Here is a 26,240-nt window from a genome sequence, read left to right as displayed (position 1 = left end):
ATGACATGTAATGGATTGAGCTCATATGTATTAGAAAATATTAATTTTGTGTCTAAATATTATAATTGCTTACTAATTCTTTCACGGAAGACTCTTTCTTGTAACTAAATAGCGTCACTCATCAATAAATGCAAGAGTAAACTAATTATACTGAACCACGCAACTTTGTGTGTTTTGCTTGTCTTGATAGAAAATATCTTGTTAAGCAGTTCGATAAGTGATTTGTGCGATCTTTGTTGGACTTTTCAGAACATGAAGAGTAACTTATAGCTTGCAAGGAATAATGGAGTAAATGAGAGAAACTTGTTAATGCTCCGAATTGGTAATCTTCCAAGTCAAGTCCAGACGTTTGGTTCTTGGCAATTGACTTGAAAGAAATAAAGATTAAAAACTGATCTTTCGCGAGTCGGTCTGATAAGTCGCCCCCCTAATTATCATTCATTATCTTCTCGATCTTCCCATCCAACTCCAAGCCAACAAACAAACAAGTGGATTTCCTTAATATGTTATCTCTTAACCTAAACAAAAACAAAGATAAAACCACCACCACTGATTTGTCTCTCTCTCTCTCTCTCTCTCTCTCTCTCTCTCACTCTAACCAATTAAACGCTAAGACCCTCCACTCGAAACAGAGACACTCCCTTTCGAGAAATTTTTCAATGTACTGAGAATATAACTTGTTACACTAAATATCATAATACAAGTTGGTTTAATATTTTTATTCAAATATGAGATTTAAATTAAGTACTTAATTTAACAAAGTGGTGACTGGATGCCAAATCACCATTGGTGTCTTTGACAACAATTTAAATTTTAGGATATGTTTTTGTCTTTTGACTTTCACTTTTTGTGTTTGAAATGTGAGGAAAGTATACAAAGGAAAGAATGATGATGAGAGAAAGAAGGGAAAAATTATAAAGAATAAATGAAAACAAAATCTTGAAAGTAACATAACATATATAATTTTTTTTGTATTTAGTTTTGTGTCTTCCCTTCATCCATTTGTCATCCTTAATTTCTCTCACGTATTTGTTCCCTATAAGTAATTAAAAAAATTGAAAATAAAAAACAAAAGAACAAAATGGTTATCAAACGAACCTTTAAGAGCAATTCACCAGTTTTGTGTCATTGAAATGATAAAATCAATAGTTATGTGTACACGAGATAAATATGTGATGGTGAAATACACAAGGCTACGAGCAAAGCCTAGAAGATAAGGTGCAAAAGGCAAATCCTCTGGGTCCAGAAGTGTCTGGACTGAAGGGGACAGATAAACATATTTAACAAAAAGCTAACCTTTACCGCAATTAACAAGAACCTCCATATTCAAATTCAATCCGGAGATTAAATTTGATTAATAAAGGAAACTGAGGAGGAATTTGGAGTGTTTGATTCATCTCTCTTTACCTTAATTGGCTGCTTAATTAGTCGGTCTTTTTACCCATTGAAAAGTCTATGAAAGTGATGCACATGTAGAAAGATGAGGCATTGTTTTGTTTCATGATCCCAACCACACAAGTCTCTTTCTTTTATTGCAAGCTACTAACGTAGCCATTTAAAATACAACCTATTTTCCCCATTAATTATTGGGTTTAAATAGTCATCCCCTCCCGAGGTTGAGTAAACTCCAAAATTATGTGTTGCCGTTGTGCAGGATCTAACACAATTGGCATCCAATGCTATAGTTTATAATTGGAAACCCACAAAATGTTAAAATAAAATTTTGATTGGAATTCTTGGTTTGCAAGAAATGGTTTATTACTTCTTTTTTGTCTGTTTTTTATCATTGGTTTTCCAGTTTTGACCAAAACAGATTAAAATATTTGTTCCTATGATGTCTTATTAACTTCTATTTCGGAACCACCGGATCATGGTTTAGTTTTGAGTTAAGGAGGACCCAAACATATTCCCTCACACACTCCCTCCTATAAATTAGGGACTGGAATCTTTTTTTGCAAGATAACCAGATACTCCAGACAGACACACCACACCCATCAGAAGAGAGAGAGAGAGAGAGAGAGAGGTGGTCAGGAAAGAATCTAACCCTATTTTTTCTTCTTCACTGGATGAAAGCAAGTAGCAACAATAAGTGAATGAATTGTTTTGTTGGCTCACCCTTGTTTTCTCCCTTTTTTTTTATAAAAAATCTGGTTCTGCTGCTGACATGGACGTGAATGTTTTTCCAACGCTTGTGTGTGGGTGGACTTGGGAGGAGAACAAGTTGTTCGAGCTGGCTTTGGCAGTGGTTGACGAGGAAGACCCACAGCGCTGGGACGTAGTTGCATCCTTGGTCGGAGGGAAAAAGAGTGCAGAGGATGTCCAGAAACATTATGTCATTCTTTTGGAGGATTTGCAGGTCATAGAATCTGGTAAATTGGATCACAAACTCGGACAGCAGCCGCACCAGAATTATGTTCAAGTGGATCATTGTACTCACTCCGTGTGCTGGACTGACGAAACTAACAAGTATGTGAAATCTTTGTGGATTAAAGTCCTTGATTGCTGCAAAAAATGCTTTTATTTGCTTTTCATTCATTGGTTTTCACATGTAAATTGGACAGCTACTAGAACTCGTTCCTACCTTCCTGTCAGATAGCTAGTTTAGTCTTGATCATATTTATTCAGTTCCATGGGAGATTTTAGTTTTTTCTGATGTTTAGAAAATGTCGTGCAACAGTTTGCTTGTTCAGTTGGACTTGAATTAAATCTTTCCGGCAAATTGCTATCTGTCGAAGCTTTCTCGTTCAAGCGTGTACCCAAAATAGGATGAAGTGAAGCTGCTGGTCATGCAAAGTGTATCAGTTTGAAAGCTCTGTCAGCAGCTTGCAAAATATTCACCCTTCTCTTCTTGTAAAGCACAAGTTCAGTGAAATGCAAGTCAGATAGATCGACACTCCAGACCCCACATAGGCTACTATTTTCTGATTCATCTCATATAATTTATAATCACTCACTTAGTTTCTAGCTACTTAAAAATATATTTACAAATGATCTGCATCTTTACACAGTGGTATAATTTCATACCAATGATCGATCCATCTACTTCGTCTTTGATGAGATTTCTGCTATGCAAAGATGTCTGGGAACACAGCTCATTGTAGGAAATTGTATATGACATTTACTTATTTATTTGTTTGCTTTTGTTTTGCGATCTGCTCTGTTTAAGATACATTTTCCTTTGTGAACAAGATTGCGCCATAAATGACAAGAACATTACGAAAAGAAACTATATTTGAATATTGGGACAACTGAAACAGAATTCACAATCAACCGAAAAGATAGAGACAATCATTTTATTCAGAAACCATAATTTTGCTGTTTCTTGGGGCCTAAGCCTTGTTGTATTGCAGTGCCTATGAAACGCATTCTCAACCTTCAAACTTGTGCCGAGCAGAAAAGGTAACGAAGCCTGCAAACAGTCACTTGCATATAGGCATATATGGCATTGATTCACATAGCAATGAATTCAAAGTATATGAGTAGCTGATGACGAACGGGCAGTGAGCATCTGCCGATGAATGACAAATACCTAACAACGCAGTTAATGAGAGGGCCGTAAAGTTTGTTTAGGGTAATGATCCATTTTCAGACACGTAATATGTTATGTTTCGGATAGTGAATCTACATTTAACCTCAATGATAAGGAATAAGTTAAAGAGGATGAGAAAAAGGAAGGAGAGGGAGGTAAAGCCAGGGAAGAGGCAGTGCATGAGTAGAGTCACAAGAGCTCTATTTTGCTCTTGAGAACTCCATCCATGCTCTACCTCTTCCCTGTCTTATTAACTCTCATTCCACGTTACCCAAATACCTGAGTAAATTTGTAGTCTAACCAACATGTAATAATATATATACTTACACCTCTTGGTTGGCGTTTGAGACTGATATTTGCCTCATCTCCATCTGCTTCTTTCCAACTTGTGTGTGGGTATAATATTTGTCCCTTACTGGTGTTTGTATATAAACCACATATAGATATACAGTACACAACACACATGTACTACCAAAACCCAGTTCAATCACCAGCATTACCTACCATGTACTACTAAGTATACGTACTAGTTGTAGCATTACAGTAGTACGTGCCTCTTTCTTCTGTCCTATCCTATGTACTACTAAGTATTAACTAACTGGATTAATTATTACAAAAAAGAAACAATGTGAAAGAGCTTTTCAAAAGATGAACGAATGAGGTACAAGCGACCACATGTACTACACTCCCTTCTTGTACTCGCAACCCCATCATCACTAATGCCACTCTTAATAAATTATTACAAAAAAGAGACAAAATTAGTAAAATCACGTTTAGAGTAGTTCATTATTCACTTTGTTAATTTCTTTTGGGTTTTTTTTTTTTTAAATTGATACCATTTTGTTTTTTTTTTTTTTTTTTTGTTTCACTTTTTAAAAAATTGAAAAACTTAAATATTGTTTGGTTACTACTTTCAGTTTTCAGTTTTTAAAAAATAAAAATAAAAACTAAAATCTACTTCCTTGAGTTTTCAAATTTTGGCCTCGAGTTTTTATTTTTTTGATTTTCAGTTAGACAAATTCGTGGATAGAACAAAAAATCAAGAGCCTCGAGCCAATGAAGACTGAAAAATTACCCAACAAGATTTCAATGTTTGGTTATTATAAAAATAAAAAAATAAAACAAAACAAAAAAAAAGAAATATAAAATGGTATCAAACCGCCCTAAAATTGTTGTTGGAAGTACTCTTCAAAACCACAAATTAGTAGTACCTAATGTGTAATTTCAATGATGGAAGGGGCCCACAACAATTGACAAATATGGTTGCATTGCATGTGACGATTGAGCTACCTTCATCACCAAACTCATCTAAACCCCACCGCCACGCCAGGTTGATGTTTGGCTTGCCTGTTTATCTGCAGAAGCCTCTTGTTTTTTCACTGTTTGTTTTTAACTAAAATTGTCGGGCTGATTTTTTTGGTAATGCAAGATTTTGTTGCCTACAGATCAAACTTCAAGAGATAAACATTACGTAACCGATTGACATTTTGGCAAAACTGTCATAAAAGGTTAGGAATAGCTTCTTTAAAATCTCAATAAACATCTTGAGTGTGTAAAAGTAAAACTTTGTTTCCAAAGGATGACCAGACACTTGAGCCAATTTCTGAATTTCTTCTCCTTCACCAGACACTTGACTAAGACGTCCAACAACACGAACAATGTAAACCAACTCCGTGATTCCTCCAAACCCAAGACAAATTCTATAATCTCTACAAAACAAACTCAATAAACCAAAAACTCTTACACATCATTCAGAATCAGAATCTGGATCCACAATATCAGGAAATGAATCCGCATCCGAATCATTACCCAGTTCATATGCAATTCCCTTGCCCTTCTCAGGATTTGAAGCAGACGCCGAATTACTCTCTCTGCCAAGAAACCCATCACCTTTAGCCACCACCACATCATGGCTTGTAACCGTAGTGCTACCTGCTTGATCTGATGGACCGTTTCCCAGCGAAACCCTCCCAAAGACTTCTTCAGCAACTGTAGTTCGAGACACTGAGGCACCTTTTGAAGACAGATCATTCTCAAGTTGCATTGCGGATTCTTGAAATTGGCAGGATTCAACCATATTTTCAGTCCCATTGACTCTCATCTCCACATCCTCAATGGGTACTTCCAGTTCCCGTGCACTTCCTCCTAGAATCTCTTTACCAAATGAACCATCTACAGCAAGTTTTTTATCCCGATGAATTGTTAGAGCTTTGGATGGCTCTCCAGCCTGCATAGTCTTGTCTAGGTCACTCCTCGGTGCTTCCATTTCTTTCCCAGTTGCAAGCCAGCTATTATATAGGTCGTCACAATCTGAATCAGAAGCATCATACACCATTCCCTGTAAGTCACTTGAAAAAGGTGTTCGGTGCTTTACACTACTAGAGTACATGTTTTCTGGGAGCTTGTGGCTAACTCCATCAGAGAAACCTGCCAGTGGGAGTGCCCTGGGATGTATAAGGACCTCTAAGTTCAAAAGAGCATGAGCACAAAATCCAGCAACTTTGGTTCCAGTTGCTTGCTTGCCTGCAGAAAACCACTTTCATGTGTTTACAATAACAGAGGAAATATACACAAGAAATACAAAATTCATCTATAGCCGTTTCACTCATGCATATTGCATAAAAATATATTATTCTAATTAAAGTAAAATTATTGAGATGGTTATTATCATTTCATTACATGTCTGTTTCTTTTTCGGAAAGATGTATCATGCTTGTCATTGAGTTTTTAATTTGTAGATTCAGACCGTAGTCAGTCTCTTACTCCGTCAGTAGTTTTCCCTTACGAGTAATTAAATGTTATTAAAGTGGTGCAATTCCTTCCTGGACGTCAGTAATTAGTTGTAATACATGTCTATTTGTTGTTGATACATCCATGAGATAATCAAAATGAAAAACGAGATTTCACTTATTTTTTAAGAAATTACCTCTATGGAAAAGATCAAGACCCTCAGCTAAATAAGGGGGGCGGACACAAGAAGAAAGTAATGATGCCAAAAGTGCACGTAGAGCAGCAAGCTGAAAATCACCCCGAATATCAACAGGTTCATTCAGCTGGTAAATGTTTTTGTTATTACCAGCCTGTCCCCCTTTCATAGAATTTGTAGCTATGTTCATCAGAAGAAGATCAACATCAGATCGCCATCCTTCAGATTTCAATGCACCACCCTGAGCAAAAGAAATAGAACCTCTCACTCATTAGTAGACCTTTGAGATCAGAAAGAATGATCCACAAGCATTTTAAGTTTTACGTACACAAGTAGATCGGGAACACATGAATAAAGACATCACCAAAGAAAAAAAAATGAACTCAACAAAATCAGCAAGGTGGGGGGATGATTATATAGTTGCTAAAATTAAGATTTGAAGACTCCATTTTGAAATCTAGGATCCAACAGTCAAGCATCACTAGTCTTCTACTTGTGCAAGAGGGACTTCACTATTTTATGTTTACATTAACTATTTACCGAAACCGGATCCAAGACCTTGGATTGACATATATATCATACACAAAGATGCATTGAATCAACATTCTATTCAAGGACATACGGAGTACACTCTCTCCACAAAAGGGAAAAGGAAGGAAAAAAAGGCATGGACTACACATACCACAGTGACAAGAGCTTCTAACGCCTCAAGTGCAGCGATTCTCACAGGAATAGGAGATATCGTATGGTTCTTGGGTTTCCCCTCTTCCAAACTACTAGTCTTACGCCACTCAAGAGATCCGCTTGAAGCTCCATGCTTCCTCTTTCTATGGCTAGATTGCGGTGTTTGAAGCAATTCTTCAGTAGAAGGCTTTGATGAGATTCCACTAGAAGGTGCACCACCACTCTCATTCACAATGGGACTCAGATCAATCAATGCGTTGTTAGCAACTTCCCGTGCCAGGCTTACTGTCATCCCTGATAAGCATAAAGTTCCCAATTAACAAAACCAAAAAATGATTTCCAGAAGAAAGGCACTAAATGGCAACCAAAATAAAGGGTATTGGGAGAAAGCTTTATGCAGATTTCCTAAACACTAGCTATCTTAAACAAATGAGGATCATGGACTGAAGCATCACAAGACCATGGCAATATATCAGAAGTACAGAACACAGTTGAAGGGTGGTTACTTACTGAATTTGACTTTTCAATGCAAATTCAGGATGGAAGTAGCCATCTCTCCCACAAGATAGCAAGATCAATGCATATACTTTATTTCTAGGTTTTCTCAAAGGAATGGCTTTGTTTAGTAATAAGGCTAGACAGATTAGTTCCTTTCTAGAGGGATTAGGCTTTCTGTAGTGGTCAACATATCTTGCTCCATCCCTGTCTATGTAATATGACAGTATTTAACAGGCATGTTTCTATTCAGCAGGACAAAATCTAGAATAAATATATTTTCTGAAATTACTGCATACCAACACCCATGGATATCAGCAACATTCTTGTGATTAAGTAGACCTTTATCCTCAATTCTGGCAATGCACATCTCTTTAAATACACTGAAAGCAGATGCACTAAATAAGCAGCATGTGGTAAAAGTTGACTGCAAGGAAGACAACAAGATTATCAGAAAGTTAGCATTCTAACTACTCAAGAACTAGGAAACAAAGTAAAGAAGGAAATATCTTTAAGACATATAATAGCTGAGAGAAATAGAGCCTAAAAGAAACATCTCTAGCATTCCTAAGTTCAGAAGGACTTGGCATATTGAACTCGCATTGTAGTTGGGATATCAAGTAAGCATCCCCCCGAGTATCACAAGTTCAAGAATTAATGTTTCACCTATTACCCAAACGTTCTATTGAACAAAACTTTATGTTGTTCTAAGATATTCATTGACGAATGCCACTAGAGAGAATTTATTATATTTCAAGCTTTTATATCAATAAATTGTCAGCTCAAAGGAAAAACCATTTGTTCTCTCATTGTTTCCTTCCTTTTTTTTTTTCTTTTTGGTTTTTTTTTTTTTTTTTTTTTTTTTTTTTTTTTTTGGGGGGGGGGGTGGGTTGTTGGGGGGAGGGGGGGGGTGTTTAGAGTTGGGTTTTGCAATTAGACAGAAAATGAGAGTTAGATTATCCACACGCACAATATTGGGCAAAAGCCAACAATAGCAGGTCCCTGTTAACAAAATTTCCAGGTAAGTATTCAACTATGTCGAAGTTAAAACCCATACCAAAAAATAACAATTAAATGGGCAACCTTCAAATTATATCAGTAAGACACATCTGGTGAATAATGGAGGAAGACATTCTAGATTTACCTGCGCACACCCTCTATAATAGCAGTGAGGAATTCTAAACCATACAGGTGCAGAAGTGGTAGTTCCGAACAAATGAACTCTTGCTGTGTGGCAGTCATAAAGGGAAGCAGAGATTGTGGCAGGGAACCATCCACAATCAGCACTCTCTCAATAAGGGCAAATAAGGACCGAATAGGAACAGTCACCTATTAGCACAAATACATTAGATACTTGTGGACTACCAAAATTCATTTACATTGTGCATAAAACATGGAAAGATAAGTGGAACCTACGGAAAATATTATAGTGACATTCAGTTATCTGTTTTTCTTTTTTCCTCTTTTTCATAGAAACCCACCTGAACAGGGTACGAAGTTGTTATCATTGTAGAGCAGCAAACCATCAGTGCAGAGATACTGGACATTGTCAAACGCTGAGAACTCTTTCTTCCCTTCGTTGAATCTTTTCCTGACACTTTACTTCCTCCCAACCGAGGAGGGGGTTCTTTCCCTGGGGGAACCAAAAATCTAATAATTGCATGGCGTTTTGTTTCTACAATACAAATTAATACGAATATCAGTTATTTACCTTAACGCCAACACCAACATAAAAATTATCAATAATAGTATCATAACTGTACCTTCCTCAAACCCATGAAAAACATCATTCAGGTGACCATTAATCAACAATAAAATCTTTTGAATCATTAAGGACCAGCTATCCTCATCCCCTCTTGACTTTGGTAGTAATGCCAGACAGTAAGCAAGTTTCTGAACGTTGAAACCAGACACAAGTTATTGCAGATGCCATAGTTTGGTTCATTACTAATCAATATTGTGCCAGAATATTAACACTACATTTTCCTACATAATTTGGTCCAAGCAAACAGGACTTTACCTTCAGCATATTATCACTTCCTTTTCCTGACAAAATTGTTGAAGCAATAACATCTTCAACCTGCATGAACGTACATAGAATTCATTAGCAAGCAAGGTCTAGTGTTTAGGCGAGAAAGTCATTTCTGGTGTTTTTCCAATTAACATGGGGTCCTGAGAGGAGGGATTTAATGTTCTTGAGCATTCTTTTGAGCAACAAGAAAATCTTCTAGGTTTTTCATGTAAAGCGGATCAAATAAGGTTTACCTCTATGGTATCATTAACCAGGCTTAACATACTTATGGTATGGTGATTATGCCTCTAGAACAATTCATGAGGACATATGTCCAGCCAACCATTATTAGGTTACTATGCATTACCTACGATGAGATTGTATGACCCTCTACAATGAGGTACTAAAGCAGTATTAATATCATTTTTCAGCTTCTAGCAGGCCACATCTCACAAAGAGAAGTGTGTAGTTGATAATTTTGTAACTTAATGTTGACAACTTAGAACTGATCATGCCCACACAATAAGAAATTAGATAGTTGTCTGATCCAATTTGGTATTTTCAGCATTTGATTGCTTTAAGAAAAGGCAAACAAGTCTCAATAACTGGAATAATACAAATAAACTGCCATCCACCAAAAACCAACTTATTTGAAAATATTTACTGTACTTCGCTAAGGGAAATTCTGCAACGGAGGACAAGGAACTTACATTGTCATAATGACGATTGATGCTCAATGGAAAGAAAGATATAATTGTGCATAACAATTGAACTGCTCCTTCCTGCATGTAACATGAAAACCATATCATACATAACTAACATCAATTTAATTAAAAAGAATAATATTATCTTACTGTTTTATATATTCTACTTTAGACAAATGTAATACATTCACAAGGCTATACTAGGAAAGATAAGTCTGCAAAAACCACGATAAGCTTACTTCTTAAAGTAATTTTAATCAATCTTTAACACCTGTAAATGAAAGTTATTGGATTCATGATGCTATTTTAGCAATGAATACTGACTATACACAGTGTTTTAAAAAAGGCACGCCTAGGCGGCTTTGGAGGCGGGACGATGATGAAAACACCTCTGCCCAGTGGAAGTAAGCTTAAACTCACCTAGACGTGGTTGAGGCGTGCCTGAGGAGTTCCATTTTTTTTTTTTTTTAAATAAAAAAAAACTACCCAAACCCAAAATGACGTCATTTGAGCAGGGTTTTTTTTAATCAAAACCAAATGACTGTGAGTTAAACTTGTTTGTGGCTTGGGCAATTTTGAATGACAATGGATATTTGTTTTATAAAGTAGTATATATTAATAATTAGGTCCCGTGAGGCTCTCGCCTCATGCATCAAGGCTTTCGCCTAGGCGGGGCTATCCATGAAACGCCTTAGCTTTGCCTTCGCTTTTTGAAACATTGCTATACACCAGTAAAACTAATAACATCGAAACATTGCATGACTACAGCTTTGGCCAGCTTGGCCTCCGCTTCTGGTTTTTAATTAAGAACATCCAAATTTGCAAATACATGACTAAGGACGCTGCCTTACAACTGCCTTCAATGATGGTCTCTATTTATTCAAAAATTCATTGAAGAAAAAATTGGCCAGAAAAAAAAGCGCTTCTTTCACAGTTATATAACATTAGTAATATATCGTTAAAGACAAGATTAAGTAGCTTACCCAAACAACCTCTGAATGATCATCGTCTAACAACTTCAAAAGTGGTTGAATAACTTGTTGAACGAGTTTCCCGGCATGTGCAGTTCCATCCCTTTTTGCATTTAGAGATCCACCCAACCTAAAAAAAAAAAGAAACTAGCTTCACACTTGAGGACTTACAGAGTACTAATTTATATAGCCTTCAAATACAATGGATAAGGAATATAAATTCCAGTACAGAATTGCGGATGTCATTTATCAACATTAAATCTTAACTTGGTATTATAGCAAGATGACAGATATGAGTAGCAATGAAAATTCGAGGAATTGCTTCAGATATAATATACAACCTTGTGATGAGATCTGACATCGAGGCACAAGAGACCACCTTCACAAATTGAGAAGTTGTAGACTGCTAAATGAAACACAGAATAAGATTTAAGTTAAAGATTCTTAAGAGGGTGAAAGAGGAATAGTTCATTTATTATTCAGTTTACTCACAACAAAACCAAAAGTTCAAAGGACAGAATCCACACAGAATCTAAACCTATATAAATGCAGTCTGAGCTATATCAAAACTCCAAAAACAAATCGCAACAGAGGATCATGTGATCCGAAAGGACAGAGTGCAATGAATGAAATGCTTAGGCAGCCGTCCAAAAATATCTAAGAAACATATAATATAATCCCAAACCTTAGTATTTTATAGATCGTTAGGATATTAGGATTAATGTAATTTATGTCTGGCATCTCTTTGTTTTAATAATTAATTAAGATCTATAATTCGAAAATGAGCCAAAATTGTGAGCGTGGGTCTTGCTACATCAGCAGTCCTGTGAATTCTTAGATATTGATTGACGAACATGAGAATAATTTGTTTAGTAAAGGCATGGAAGCCAAGTGGAGCGCAATTGGGCACCAGGGCCATGTTTATCATCGCAACCAACCATCAATATAAGTGCACCATAGTTTTCCTTAAAGTAGCCGGAGGTCTCATGTGTTAATCAATAATATTAATATTCATAGGAAGACTAACAAACCTAATATTGTGTTTGTTCAGGTGAATCAAAACCACAGTTGGCAATGCATTTGACGTGTTATTGTAAAAGCAATGATTTCTCCAATGAAAACAAGTACAACTACCACATAATGAATGTTTAATTTAAATAAGCATTCATCTCGGTACCTGAATATGTGATAGGAATATCTGGAACCAACCAGAGTATGATTCCATGAACCGTTCAGAGCTGCATTCCCGACAAGTCACCCCCATCAAACAAATTCCTTCCCAACATTTATCTGGCTACAACAGAAAGTGATCAAAAGAATTCACAAGGAAGACAAAGAAAACTCTCGGTAGAATGAAAACAGATAGTTCTTTCTTTGCCTCGTCGTAGCATGGTGTAAAACTGTTACTTATGCCTCTAGTTGCAACTACTAATATAAAAGCTGACTCATCCCACGACAATTATACTGGTTTGGCTTCCTCCATAAAGTGGAATTCAGGGTGCATTTTGCTAGCCTACCATTGATCGCTAAAACTGAAAGTTCGACATTCAAAATGAACATAATGAACTTTCCTATAGTACTAAACCCAATTGTTTCAGTCGACTAAAGAAAATCCAATTTATAGTTTTCAAAAATAATAAACAAACAAGTAAGTTCAGATAAACTGTAACTGTAAAAAACTAATTTGTACATACCATGTCACTGGAAACAAGCTGCGCCAAGCGACGGACCCAGGAATCAGCAGCGGATTTCCAAGTAGTGATTAGCTTTTGGTCAGTCACATCTTGTGCAGGCTCACAAAGGAGGTTGTGGGTTTTGATTGCGTAGACTACTTTCGACAGCTCCAACGGACTCCCAGACGGGTGTTTATCATCAGGGAGGTCTCTTACGAGCATTTGCAACAGACGAGGCCTTAGAGCAACATCGTACATGTCCTTGACGTGGTCGAAGGCCGCCATTGGAGCCCAAGCTTAAGCTCTGAAATAGAACATAAAAGGGAAAAACAGAGGGCCTTAGGGTTTATGAATTTGGTAGTTAAACCCTAATGCTATGTCACAGTTTCAAAACTCAACCCAAGTCAATAGCTTTCAGTGTTAGGAAATTTCCTACATTGCTTTCCTTCCCAAAAGTCCTAAATAGTTTTCTGCAACTCTTTCTTCCTCCTCCTCCAGTCCAGAGAATGCCATGAATGGTTAACTCTCAAAGAAATACCCAAATTTATACTCTGCAGAATAGGAAGGAAAAAAAGGGAAATCCAGAAGAAACCTATCAAATAGCCGAGCAGGGTTCTTGGAGAAGGAGATGGAGGTCTGTAACTATGACTGAGAAGAGAGTTAAGACTGATAGAGGAAAATATTTGGGAGAAAGACGGAGAGCTGCGTATACTACGACAAGTGAAGAACAAGGGTGTTGGGGGAGCCGCATGTTTAGGGGCGCCAAGCCAACGATGGGATCAACTTGCGTTCGGATGGGCTTTAGATCCTTTTGGACAACAGCCCAGTCAGTGTGGTGAGCCCCACATAAAGTTGTAACTTGACTAGCCCAATAATGGCAAATGTGGAAGAAGACCTAAAACATCCACATCATCCTTCTTTTAAATAAAGTAATTATCATCGTTGTAAGTAGTAACCATGATTTTGTTGAACAAATGTAGTCATATCCTAAATTTTCTTTTTAAATAATCTTTCAGGTACAAAGTATTTGGAATAAAATACTCTTTCAATAGATTCTCATCTCGATTTCCCCTGCATCGATTAAGGTTTAGCGCACAGCCAACTCTTGAACCACTTGTTTTTTGGTTGTGTTGATTGATTGCTTCTATCGCTTGCACCACCTGATGGGTTGTTGTTTCTCTACGCCTATGGTGTTGAGCATGTTTCATTCTTTGTTCATCATCTTCTCGCTCATTTTCTTGCTCTTGACTCTCTTGCAACCTCCTCAAGTTAGACATTGTTGAAAGAATTTTCTATTATGAAAATCTATGGATTGAGATAGGTAGGAGGATGGAAGAGGGTTGGTGTGAGTAGATGTGGTGATTTGAAGGGGTTTTATGGAGAAATATGAGAAAATCAAAAGATTGGATACAGACACGAGACACTATGCAAATGGTTGAGAATTTTATAAAAAAAGACTAAGCGATTATTATTAATGGATAAGGACATGTGACACTACGTAAATGGTTGAGAATTAAAAAAAAATTTGAGCGGATATTATTAATGGATGATGAGACGTGGATGGTTGGGGAAGCAAAGTCACGCTTATTGATCCTCGAACACATTTCACTTCTTTCAATCGGTCTAAACCCTACAACACCCATGGCCGACTTCGATAATTTGGGGTCCCTAGTCAAGCTTTCGAAGTGGGGCAGTTCTCTGACTTTTGATCCTTTGTACATTGATATGTATAAAAAAAAAAAAATCGCTAAATACATGGAAAAAAAAAAATCTATTTCTACATCAAATATCATTAAAAAATAATATTCAAAGAAGAAAGTTATACAAACATTACTTAATTATTACACGTCTAGTGTTTTTAGACGCAAATGTACTAATTAAGTTTACATAATCTATTTTTTCAACTAATTCTTTTTCAATTGATAAAATAGCTACCCCAATCAATCTTTCTTGTCACATAATTGATCGAAGATAAAATTTGAAGTTTAATTTCAAAAAACTTCTAACTGGTATGGTCAACAAATTTCTATAAGCAAAAAACCCAAGCACTCTAAAGACACAAAATTTTTATATTAATATATATATATATATATATATATATATGTATCTGTGACAAAATAAAAATTGGGAGCCCCTCAGGAGTGAGACCTAGGCAGCCCGCCCTCTGGCCGGCCCTGACAACACCTAGCTCTAAATATATTTGAAAAAACAATTGGAAAGATGAAAAGGTTTGAAAAAAAATTCTAGCATGGATGTGGAGTTATGAATTATATTTGGAGGGGTGTATAAATAACGTCGAAGTCGCTTAGAGTCCACTCTGCAACTTCATCCTTGTCAGTAACAAAAATTTCTGTACCCACATCAATTGATGCCCATATCCTTCTTGCAGGAGTGGTGCCGGGATCCTACAAAACCACAAACAGAAAATGTAAATCAATCACATGAAGTTATAAATGGTTTAAATTGAACACAAAATAGTTACCAAACACGACATTTTAATTTAATTAATTACCTGGTAGGGGTAGAGTTTAGTCCAACATCAAGCTCCCAAGTTCTAGCATCCCCAATCCAACCCTGCCCTTGTTTAGTTGGATAGCCGTACTCGGGCCAGATGGGGTGAGGGAGCAACTGAACTATCTCTTGTGCCTGGGGATTACTGTAAGCATCACATACGCTTACAGGTTTCTCCAAATATTGAGCATTTCCCGGAGCACAGCAGAAGTGATAAGCCCCATATGGGAAGTTGGCGGTGTCGGTTCTATAATTTTTTCTGTTATCCGGAGTGCTATGGTATGGCGGGCAATTGACTAAATTTGTCGGGCTGCACCAAGCAGGAGTTTCCGGGTTTATGATCATCTCCGCGTATCTGGTCACGTCCGTGATCGCATCCCCGTCACAGGGTTTGCCATTGTTCTTCCAACACCAACAGCCACCAATGTCAATGAGGTAAAACTGGCTCTTGGATCCTCCTCGAATGTTGATGTCCAAAGTCAGCCTTACTTTAAAATTAGGTGATTCTGGAATAATCTAGAATGGACTAATAATCTAGAATGTCCAACACCAACAGCCACCAATCTGGAATAAGTTATGTGATAAAATGGACTAATAATCCTTTTCTTCTCAAATAATCTAGAAGCAAAATTTATTAGAAACACAGGCAGATCCAACTTCAAACAAAGATGATTTTACTTATAATTTGACACAAGTTAGTCTTCTCTACTTAATTAAATTAAATGCAGAGCCAGGTGTCATGGAACTTCCGAGTTGCGGCTTTAGGCAAAAATTCAGTCAGACTTAGCTGCTTGATTCAGTGGCCTTGTGACCTTCACTGGAAGAACATCTCCTGGGTTAGCCTAATAGTACCATTAACAGTTCAAAAAGGTCAAGAACTTGAAGTTTATAACACCGTTGACCATGGTTTGGTATGAAATGCTATCTAACAGTAACAGAATTGAATAATTAATCTATTCATGCAAAAAGGACTGAGACAGATACAAGATTAATAATTCATGAAAATCCTAAGCTGAATAAATTAACACGAAATCCAATTAGCTTAACAGATTCTCAGCCGTCCATTTGTGTCCTTGTTTTGTGAATTGGTAGTTTGTTATTTGTCATATGATACAAGGAAAGCATATTTCCTGTTTGCCAGTCACTACATTACATATTTTCTTAATCACCAAGACAAGCAATAAGACTAAACTTTGCGCTCAAAATTATAAGTAACGTAATTAGATTCGAGTGCTCAAAATTATATTCGGATGAATCGATTATTCTACTTACTGTTTTGAGCATTCCTCTTGTATCATAGTGATAGCCACCAGAATATCCTTGGCTTGCATCAGCTCTGAGGTAGAGCATCAGCCATGGATAATTCTTTGAAGTCTTGAGTATGTGTCTGAACTGCCAGCTTCCAGCATCACGTTTCTTCTCCCATTCCACCTGGTAGAAAGATATCAAATCGAGCCCATCACTAGGGTTGGATCCCAGATCATAAGTCCCACTAAAACCTCCTCTCAATGTAGTATTACCATCCAGCAGCTGAGTCTTCTGGTGGACCACAGTGGGTTGATTCATACAGCCCTTCCCAAAGCAAGGGAACCTTCCGGAATAGCTAAAAGGTGGTGTCTTTTTCCCATTGGAAGGGCACAGCCCAGCCATAAGTGTCAAAGTTTCCATTTTTTAGCATAATCATCCAGAACTGCCATGGTTTTGGAGAGTCTGGGACTTGACACAGAACCCAGATACAGGTCCTTCTCCACTGCATAGAGGTCTACGTTGTTCAAAGCTCTCTGGCTTATCCCTGGGAATGGTGTCCCCACCTCAAGCAAGTTATCTTTTTCGCTCACCCTGTGTTTTAAGGAAGTACCAAGTTTAACAGATTAATTAACAGAATTAATTGAGAATTACGTAGTGACCAACATTGTCAAGAAATTGGAACATTTATCAAACAAATGGTGAGCAAGTAAATAAATGATTGAAGTGAATTTTCCTCAGTTTCTTTGTTGGTTGATGGTGGTTGGGCTTACTTGTGAGATTAAATCAATCAGCAGCTCTGGGGCTGCCCATATCAGGTGCTTCTGCTCCAACTTCATTGCAGAAGTTCCAAGCTTCCAAGGCCACTCTTAGTTCATCCCTTCTCATTCCCGGGTCTCCAACTGCTGAGACATAATCACTTTCACCAGAAACGAAAGCACCATTAAGGACAGGAATAATACAGAGCAGCAGAAGAATCAGACGTGACAAGAACAATGACACATGCATCATCATCTTTTTCTAAAACTTTGACATCTTCATCTTCATGTTTTCCATATCATTACTTTTGTATTGAATTTGATGGTGTGACACCAACTGGAAGGAACTATGGATCGAAGTGCTGCAAGTGGAAGAGGGTCTGTAGTTGGTTACGAGTCGAGTGGGACCTTTTATGGTCAAGGAGGCGCTAAATTAGATTTTTCGTTTGTCTGGATGAACAACCCCGGAATAACAACCAAAACTTTTATGGAACGGAACGCAGTGGGATGGGATGCACTCGTCCCACGTTTGGTGTGCCAATTTGCCTGGGACGTCCTGTCCCGTGGAACGGATTTTAGTCAATTTTTCGTGCCACCCTCGCCCTAGAACGACTTGTTCCAACCCATGGAACACAAAATTATAACTTTTTGGACAACAATACCCCTCCTCTTTTTCATTAGTTTCACTTCAAAAATTAAACAAAATTAATCAAAATTCCAAATATCTCTCTATTTCTACACAATTGGCATAAAATATTCATTAAAAATCGAAATTTACCTCAACAAATCAACTCAAAAACTGAGTTCTCTTGTTTTTCTGGAAAATCAAGCTTCTTTAATCGCACTTCAAATTTCCCGGGAAATTGAGTGACAAAAACCCAACAAAAAGCAATTTTCTTTGTGTTTGATTTCTATATTCAAAGAAGAAAAACAACAAAACAAAGAAAACCCAGATCGGATAAAGGGTTCCTCAGAAAGCCAAAGAGAGAATTTTCTGGGAAAAACAGGAAGAACATAAGGGTATCAGGGAAAGTCGGTGAAAGGACGTGACCGACGCCGTCGCTCGAGGGATGGGACGGTGAGGATTAGGCGGAAGATGTGAGGGATGACATTGAACTCGTTGACGGTGGCTCATATAAGGTCAAACTCGTCAAAGTGAATGGGTACAATTGTCATTTAATCTTTCATTTCATTCCGACCTGAGCGTATAGCAAACGTAGCATGAAACCTGAATGCCCCAAAAAAACCCTTAGCCGACCGTCTACAGAGAAAAGCAAAAGACTTACCTTTGACAAGACGTGAAATTTGTTGAATTTGCATCGGAAGGTTCGAATTAAAACATGAAAATTGAGATAAAGTCGGTTTTTAAAATTACGATAAATCGAATATTTCGAAATTGAAACAAAAATTTGATTCCGAAACTGTTTTTTTAGTAGACATTCGAATCACCCCTTACAATATCAACTGATAAAATATAATAAAGATTGTTTAGACTATCTGCAAATGATATGTCAAATTCTAAGTAGAATGACATGTAATTAAAATTAAAAATATAAAGAAGCTCCAACCAATAAGTTAATTCTACATGATGGATTGACATGAGTCTTTTGGAGTCAAATTTGACTGAAAAGGATCCTCGCCGAATCCTTTTCTTGGGGATCCGGCGGATTTCGTAATAATATCCGTTCATCGTACATCGTGCAGTCAATTTTCGTTAGGTAAAATTTATATTTAATTTTAAATTTTAAAATTTAAATGATTTCTGACCGCACGATGTACGATGAACAAACACGATTACGAGATCCTTCGATCTCCATGAAAAGGATTCGGCGAGGATCCTTTTCCAAATTTGACTTATGAAAAATGTGTTGTCAATTAATTATGTGGATCCCATTAATGAACCATTTGTAAATCTTAAAAATTTATTTGAATTCATTTCTTTTTAAAAATGAATCCTACAAATATCATTTATAATAATAATAATAAAAAAAAACAATGGGTTGGAGGAAAAGAAAATTTGATATTGTCACAACAGCCATTAAATTAATATTTGACATTTCCATTAGAAATACTCCTATAGGCAGGAAGTCAAGAGTGGTAATCCCAATGATTATTATTATTTCGACATAAGTACACGATTAATGGGTAAAGGGGTTTTTTAACTTTAATTTTTCAAGATGATTGAAATTTAAAATAAATCTAGCGTTAGATTACATATTGATTATGGTCCTTTGATGTGTTCTTAATTCAAAATAATTAATGTGTATTTTATTTAATGTCTCCCATTAAATATTTAAATTTATTAATATACAAATTTTAATTTATTTTTTGACAAAAAAAGTTTTTTTAATTTATTAATTTTATTTAACATTCTTCAAATTTGAAAGACACAATTAATGTACCTAAATGTAAGTACCAAAATATTAGCACCGAAATGTATTATATTAAATTAATGTTATGTTTACCGAAATGTATGCACCGAAATGTTAGTACCAAAATGTATCTACCGAAATGTATTATATCGAATTAATGTACTTTGTACCAAAATGTATGTACAAAAATGCATGTACCTAAATGTATGCACCGAAATGTATCATCGTGAAGGGTATGAATTTAATGTACCTAAAGGAAGAAGGCAAAGAGCATTGAAATATATTGTATAACAAAAATTAGTTTATCTAAATGTTTACAACAAAATATATTACGATTAATGAAATGAAAATGAAAATTATAATGAAATAAAATTAATACATCAAAATTAAGAAGTAAAAGATAAATAATTAAAACATCAAAATATAATTAATAAATAAGATGATTAATGTATCAAGAGACTAAAATTAGATTTTGATATTACCCCTTATTTTAGTCTAAAAGTCATATTTGACAAGGACTAGAATAAAGTTTTCTATTATTTATTTCTTATTACTGGAGCCGACATTGGAGTAGTGAGATGTTTTAATTTAATACAAGAGTGACCAGACATAATTATGTGGTATAAATACTTAATCCTCAGAACACGAACATGCCTGCCTGCCTTGTGCCTGCTGCAATCGGATCGAGCTTCAATACGTATATGTCGTCAATTTTCGCACACACCAGTGAAAGTGAAACCAATCACCAGAACGAAAACTAAAATATATATCAGCAATTAAGGAACCGGTGATGTCAGTTAGGTGGTGGATACAAATTTGATCAAATCATATGTATGGTTTAGACTTGGATTTGTCAGTAATTTTATAATCTAAAAACCTTCAAATGCGGTAAGTTTTGCTTAAGTCGGCCTACACTAAAACACAAGGCTGTTAAGTGAAACACAGGTATGAACCAGGAAACTATATCATCTGCAATTCAGCAAACTACCAAAAAAATAGGATTATAGTATCAAAACAAGAAATGAAACATGAATAAGGAAAGAAAGTATATCAGACTACTTAATGAATTCAGGAGAGTATATGTATCTCCGATTACACGATGCAAGTACAGGGAACCCATGTGCGTGCCAATGCCATCACATGGCCTTCTTTTTTTCTCGATTCCTTTTTGTTTCAATTACAGTATCATAAGGGAAAATAGAAATAAAAGGAAGAGATTCTAACTTACTGTGGACAAATTGTCTATGCACTTCACGTTCTTCTATAATCCTCGTACAGCAGCTCGGTGCAGAATAATGTCTATCCACTTCATCTTTTGCAAGGCAAAGCTTATATGCAATGCATAAATCTTCAAAGAATAGTTTGTTAGGAATATACAACGCAAGGGCCTTTGTCTTCAACATTCCCATGCTTTCACCAGAATGAGAAAAGGAGTCTGTTTCTTTGAACAAAAAGAGCAGAATCCAGACTTAACCTTATCAAGTCTACAAGCGATGCGCCAGCAGGTCAGGCAGCGTTATCTTCCCAGAGTGGTTCTGGTCAAGCTTACTGAACTGATCACAGATTTGCAGTATATCTTTCTCCCCTATCTTTCCCATCTCTTTAAGCTTGTAAATAACATACTCTGACTTGCTGAAATGAGCAAGCGAATAACATGTACGTGAGACTAATATGCATATTGAATAACTTTCAGAATTGCTCCTGTTGATCAATACAAAGACTAAAAGGAGGATCCATATAAATCAGTCTTATTACTCACATTTCTGTACCAGGATTCTGGTGTCCACTACAATAGCTAAGCATCTTCATTAGATCGATGCAGCTAGACATTACATATTCGACTAATTTCATACCAAAATTAGAAGATTGAATCTTCAATTGCCAACTCAATTCACTCCAAACAATTTTGTCTTTTGGAGGCTTTAATTTGAATTTAGTACATTTGGTAAGTTCACAGTACATGCTCGCAATGTTACATGGCAAGGCTTACACTTAATTTGCAGGATATCATTATCATTCCATCATCATACTAACAATCCTCCAGAGCAACGGTGAATACAATACTTACGCTAAACCGTCACTGTTATTCGTATCAGAATTGTTAGAGTTTGCTAGATTTGTTAGGTGAGCAGGCAGCTAATAGTTAACCGTGATGAGAAAACCATTCATCAACTCTTGTCATTCTTTACTAAATAAGCAATGATATTGTAGGTTACTTCATCAGTAACATCTAAAACAGATGGCAATTAAAAAGTAGATGAAGATAGGATGGATGCAATGGAAACTCACCTGATGAAACCATGGTTATTGATGTCAGCAGCAAGCAGATCCTGGACAGTGATATCCCTATGCAAAACCCAATTCATAATCCTCCTGTGCCTCTTGTCGACCCTAGCCTCCGCTAAATACATAAACGCCCGAGCCACCGCCAATGTCGAAAACAGAAGCCACACGGCGGCAAAGAGCCTTCCTTGGAGAGTCTTGAAGGCCCTGTCTCCATAACCAACCGTTGTAACCGACATAACAGACAAGTAAACAGAATCAATCCAGTCCAAATTCTCCACAAAACACAAGACCAAAGCCCCAATGCCGACGCACAAAACCACCACTCCAAGCGCCAGGCCAACCTTGAGTCGGATCCTCATCCTGCCCTTTGCCACATCGACGATATAGTTCCTGGCGGAGAAACGATGATTCCGGGAAGTCTGACCCATTTGAATTCCGGTCAGGATCATATTTTCTTGCAAGTCGAGGACAAAATTGACAACCCCACTCAGCAAAATGTCGATGAAACCGAACCCAAAGAGCACAAAGACGCAGGCGAAAATCTTGGTGAGGGGAGTGGTAGGAGCAATGTCACCGTACCCGATGGTGCACATGGTGACTATACAGAAGTAGAGGGCGTCGACGACCGGGTGGGTTTCGACACCGGAGAATTTGTCCCTGTTGAAGGAGTAAATTACAACGCCGAGGGAGAGGTAGACGAGGAGCAAGAAGACGGCTTGCCTGATGATGGAGGTGGAGTCGGATTGTGGTTTGGGGACCTGGGTTGTTGGGTGTGGATTGAGGTCTCGCATGACGGCCATAGCAGGGGCCGTCCTGCAGCGGTGGAGAGTGCCGGGTCTCTTCTGATGGCGGGCATTCGGGGCTCCTGACGAAGAGGGCTGCGGGTCTGGTTGGTGGACATGGTGATGGTGGGGTTGTTGGAGGTGGTAGAGATTAGGCTCGCTGTGGGAGGGAGAGATTTTGAAAGAGAAATCATCAGAGTCAGGGACTTGAACAGTGGGGGTGGGGGTGGGTTGGAGGAGTTGGTGTTGGGGCCCTGTTTGGGAGCCGAGAAAAGGCTCCCTTTCCATCGGGAAAAATAAGGGAATAGATTCTCTCTCTCGGTTTGGAGTTTGGAGTTTGGATGGTGGAGGGAGAGTGGCAGTAAGTAGATAAGACGGTAGTTAAAACTCATTAACTTTGCTTCAAACGTATGCTTATTTTTGCCTATTTCGATCAGAGTTTGGGACTTTGAGCCCCCCTCTTCCATTGAAGGGCCAAGTGACTCGTTGTACTGTTGAAAAATGAATTTCAAATCATAAATATGAATGAGTGAATTATAATTCATAATGATTTTACTATTAATTGCATTGACGTATTTTATAATGAAATCCAACATGCGTACGGTGCATGAATCTTGAAAACTGAAACAAAAACAAAAAAGATTAAGTATCATTAAGGACCTTTGTGGAAATCGCTTTAAAATTTTAATAGTTCGAATTGTCTACTTTTAATTCGATAGTTCAAATATCATTTTTGAGAAAAGTGTACGAAATTCATTGAAGGGAGAAGAATATAAAAAAAAAAAATAAGGATAATGTGCATACAATGGCCTCGATAAAAAACTTGTTGAGATTTCAATATGGTCGAAGGAAAAAGAGTGTGCACAAACGACTTACAGAGTTAGCTATCATCAGAGATACAGTAAATTAGACACTTTAAAAATCTTTAGGATATCAAATTGTAGGGAATAAAATATACGAACATTGTATTCCAAGAAAATAAAAAACTATATTACAAATCCATTTAGTTGAGTGGTTAAATAATTTTGGGTTTGATTTGAGGGAAGACCAAAATAGTGGTATCTTAGCACCATGCAATAAAATTTGCAGTTTTTTTTTTTGTTGCAATTTTTTATCGGGTGATTTTGTATGCAATTTTTTGTCAGTATAGCAACTAGTCGTCAAAATGGGCTTTGTGTTTCATATCATCAATAAAGAGCTGGCTAGGAATGAGAAATCGCTTTCGAAACAATTCGCAGGGGAAGTTGAGGACGAGTCGGATATCTTGTTTGCAGCATATATGTTGACTAGAAGATGATTCGCTAATACTCAATAAGCTAGGTCATAGCTTTCACTACCTACCCACTAGCATTGTGATTGTTAACTGGTTTACACTTACACTAGTAATGCACGATTCTTCTTGCTTTCTTGAGGATGAATTGCCCTCAATTTCGCCTCCTTCAGCTTCGGAAGCACTAAAATGATCACGAGACAAGATCTGAAAAGATTTTGGACGAGATTCGTCAGCCAAATACGTGGGGACGGGCATCTTCGATGGAAGAAGGGGCATATTGTAATCTGGATGAGCACACCATAATCCAACAATCATCAAGCACTCCATTTGCTTCTTGTCAAAATTTCCACACAATCTTGAGTCAGCTGCTTCAATCACTTTCTCTTTCCTCACTCCACCACGTTCACTTCATTATTACTACTTGTTTCCAAAGCTGTACACGTCTGATTCCTTACTAGCCTTTCCTGTGATAACATATTCGGGACCCATGTACCCCACTGTTCAAGCTAGCTAGAGCTGTTGTTTTCGGCTCTTTTCCATGATCTACAAGTCGTGCTAGCCCGAAATCCCCCAACTTTGCATTGAAATTTGAATCCAACATACGAATGCTGGATTTGATATCCCTGTGAAGCACACATTGCTCCCATTCTTGGTGGAGATAAAGCAACCCGGATGCTAAGCCTTGAACAATTTTGTACCTCACTACCCAACTCAACATGCTTTTTTCTTTGAACAATTGACAGTCTAAGCTGCTTTTGGGCATCAACTCATAAACAAGTAGGAGTTTTTTTTCATGGCACCAACCAATGAGTTGCACCAGATTCGGATGCTTAAGTCGACTAATGATCCTTACTTCCGCTGCATATTCCTTCAATCCTTGTTTAGACCGTCTCGATATCCTCTTAACGGCAACAAATGAGTTCAAGTCTTCTATGAAGCCTCTCTAAACACCACCAAACCCTCCCTCTCCAAGCTTTTCTTCTTCCAAAAAATCACTTGTGGCACGAGCCAACTCACCATAGGAAAACTTCCTCGGGCGAGTCCCATTTCCAAATTCATCATCAATCAAGTCGCAAACCATAGCATCTTCTTCATCACTATTTTCCCCTGCGTTCCTCCTCTTGCACAAGATGAACCAAATCACAATCCCACCGACCAAGAATGAAAATCCCCCAACACCTATCCCTACTGCGATTCCTATATTTTTGCCCTTTCCTGACTTAGGTAGAGGAGAAAAAGGATGTGGAGCTTCAATGTCAACCAGCTGTGAAGTTGAGCTGAAACTCCAGGAGTTGATCCGGTGCAGGGCAGCGATATTATCGCCGGTTGCAGTGGAGAAGCCCGCAATGACCCTATCCCGCAAGTAGTCATTCACATTAACACTGTAATCAAATACCTCATCACTTGAATTCCATTCACATAACTAGTGAAAGCCACGCTGAGATTTTTTGCCGTGGAATCATAATTAACCCTAGCACTGTTGATTTTTCCATCCACAATGCTACCATTCCATGGCATGGTAATTTTAGACATGACAGAGTTGATGTCGATACCTGCATGTTCGCCCACGGGATTGTTGATGTCTGACTGATTATTCTGGTAGATGTCGAACTCAACCTCCACGTATGGTGGGTAGGGGAGGCCCATCCTAACACGGCTTTGTCCTTGCGTTCGGTTGTAGGTGAATGGATATCCTCACCTCATGATCATTCATGGTACACCGCGTTGTTAGTTTTTGTTAGATGTTATTTGTATTTAATTTTAAATAAAAAAATTCAAAATAATTTATAACCGTACGTATAATAAACGATTATGATGTAAGAATTCTTAGGATTCTCACAATTTAAATCCGAATGGGATGCAAATCCCATATGAATGACATCATCAAGTGGTAACTTTGACAGAAAGAAGATTGTTGACCTTCTCAAGTCTCACGTTGGAAAAACTGCCAATGCGGGGACATTCAATTCAAATGTATTGGTCTCCTAGAAGGGTACATACATAGAAACTCTCTTGTAAC

General features: G+C 37.4%; 3 protein-coding genes, 1 long non-coding RNA gene and 2 pseudogenes across 11 annotated transcripts; 1 reads left to right on the top strand and 5 right to left on the bottom strand.

Annotated features, from left to right (window-relative positions):
- Positions 1-1,682: 1,682 nt before the first annotated feature.
- Positions 1,683-3,147, top strand: LOC103953078 (protein RADIALIS-like 3). The gene is made up of 2 exons (XM_009364802.3): positions 1,683-2,466; positions 2,678-3,147. Exons 1-2 carry the CDS (start codon positions 2,165-2,167, stop codon positions 2,703-2,705), a joined length of 330 nt encoding a protein of 109 aa, XP_009363077.2. The 5' UTR covers positions 1,683-2,164; the 3' UTR covers positions 2,706-3,147.
- A 66-nt stretch (positions 3,148-3,213) lies between these two features.
- Positions 3,214-4,282, bottom strand: LOC125474619. The gene is made up of 2 exons (XR_007256090.1): positions 3,859-4,282; positions 3,214-3,529 (listed from the first exon to the last, which is right to left on the bottom strand). It is a non-coding gene; the product is annotated as an uncharacterized LOC125474619 (long non-coding RNA).
- Positions 4,283-5,026: 744 nt separating this feature from the next.
- Positions 5,027-13,755, bottom strand: LOC103953076 (proline-, glutamic acid- and leucine-rich protein 1-like). Of its 8 annotated transcripts, none has more exons than XM_009364799.3 (14): positions 13,393-13,755; positions 13,015-13,297; positions 12,498-12,614; positions 11,662-11,726; positions 11,333-11,450; positions 10,356-10,427; positions 9,655-9,714; positions 9,398-9,527; positions 9,116-9,309; positions 8,779-8,963; positions 7,934-8,061; positions 7,138-7,433; positions 6,456-6,696; positions 5,027-6,052 (listed from the first exon to the last, which is right to left on the bottom strand). In XM_009364799.3, exons 2-14 carry the CDS (start codon positions 13,276-13,278, stop codon positions 5,277-5,279), a joined length of 2,646 nt encoding a protein of 881 aa, XP_009363074.2. In that variant the 5' UTR covers positions 13,279-13,297; positions 13,393-13,755; the 3' UTR covers positions 5,027-5,276. The 8 variants fall into 8 exon arrangements, with proteins under 8 accessions (XP_009363074.2, XP_009363073.2, XP_048434467.1 ...); XM_009364798.3 differs by having other exon boundaries at positions 13,430-13,755; XM_048578510.1 differs by having other exon boundaries at positions 13,586-13,755.
- Positions 13,756-15,125: 1,370 nt separating this feature from the next.
- On the bottom strand, positions 15,126-17,417 carry LOC103953135 (annotated as a pseudogene).
- A 3,410-nt stretch (positions 17,418-20,827) lies between these two features.
- LOC103953075 (two-pore potassium channel 5) lies at positions 20,828-23,403 on the bottom strand. The gene is made up of 2 exons (XM_009364796.3): positions 22,169-23,403; positions 20,828-21,511 (listed from the first exon to the last, which is right to left on the bottom strand). The coding sequence occupies exons 1-2, from the start codon at positions 23,233-23,235 to the stop codon at positions 21,364-21,366; spliced, it is 1,215 nt and encodes a 404-aa protein (XP_009363071.2). The 5' UTR covers positions 23,236-23,403; the 3' UTR covers positions 20,828-21,363.
- Positions 23,404-24,048: 645 nt separating this feature from the next.
- Positions 24,049-25,867, bottom strand: LOC103953134 (annotated as a pseudogene).
- Positions 25,868-26,240: the final 373 nt, after the last annotated feature.

Source organism: the organism of the source record quoted next, unplaced genomic scaffold (genome assembly GCF_019419815.1).
Source record: "Pyrus x bretschneideri cultivar Hongxiangsu unplaced genomic scaffold, Pyrus_bretschneideri_v1 Contig121, whole genome shotgun sequence".
Classification (NCBI taxonomy): domain Eukaryota; kingdom Viridiplantae; phylum Streptophyta; class Magnoliopsida; order Rosales; family Rosaceae; genus Pyrus; species Pyrus x bretschneideri.
The sequence above is the reverse complement of the archived record's forward strand: the minus strand, read 5'-3'. Positions and strand labels throughout refer to the sequence as shown.

Coding starts and splice junctions, on each gene's coding strand:
- LOC103953078 (XM_009364802.3), top strand. CDS start 2,165: ATGGACGTGAATGTTTTTCCAACGCTTGTGTGTGGGTGGACTTGGGAG. Junction 2,467..2,677: donor TGGACTGACGAAACTAACAA/GTATGTGAAATC, acceptor GTCGTGCAACAG/TTTGCTTGTTCAGTTGGACT.
- LOC103953076 (XM_048578509.1), bottom strand. CDS start 13,278: ATGGCGGCCTTCGACCACGTCAAGGACATGTACGATGTTGCTCTAAGG. Junction 12,615..13,014: donor AGCTTGTTTCCAGTGACATG/GTATGTACAAAT, acceptor TTTCTGTTGTAG/CCAGATAAATGTTGGGAAGG. Junction 6,697..7,137: donor TAGAAGCTCTTGTCACTGTG/GTATGTGTAGTC, acceptor TCTTTTGCTCAG/GGTGGTGCATTGAAATCTGA.
- LOC103953075 (XM_009364796.3), bottom strand. CDS start 23,235: ATGGAAAGGGAGCCTTTTCTCGGCTCCCAAACAGGGCCCCAACACCAA. Junction 21,512..22,168: donor AATAACCATGGTTTCATCAG/GTGAGTTTCCAT, acceptor TGCTCATTTCAG/CAAGTCAGAGTATGTTATTT.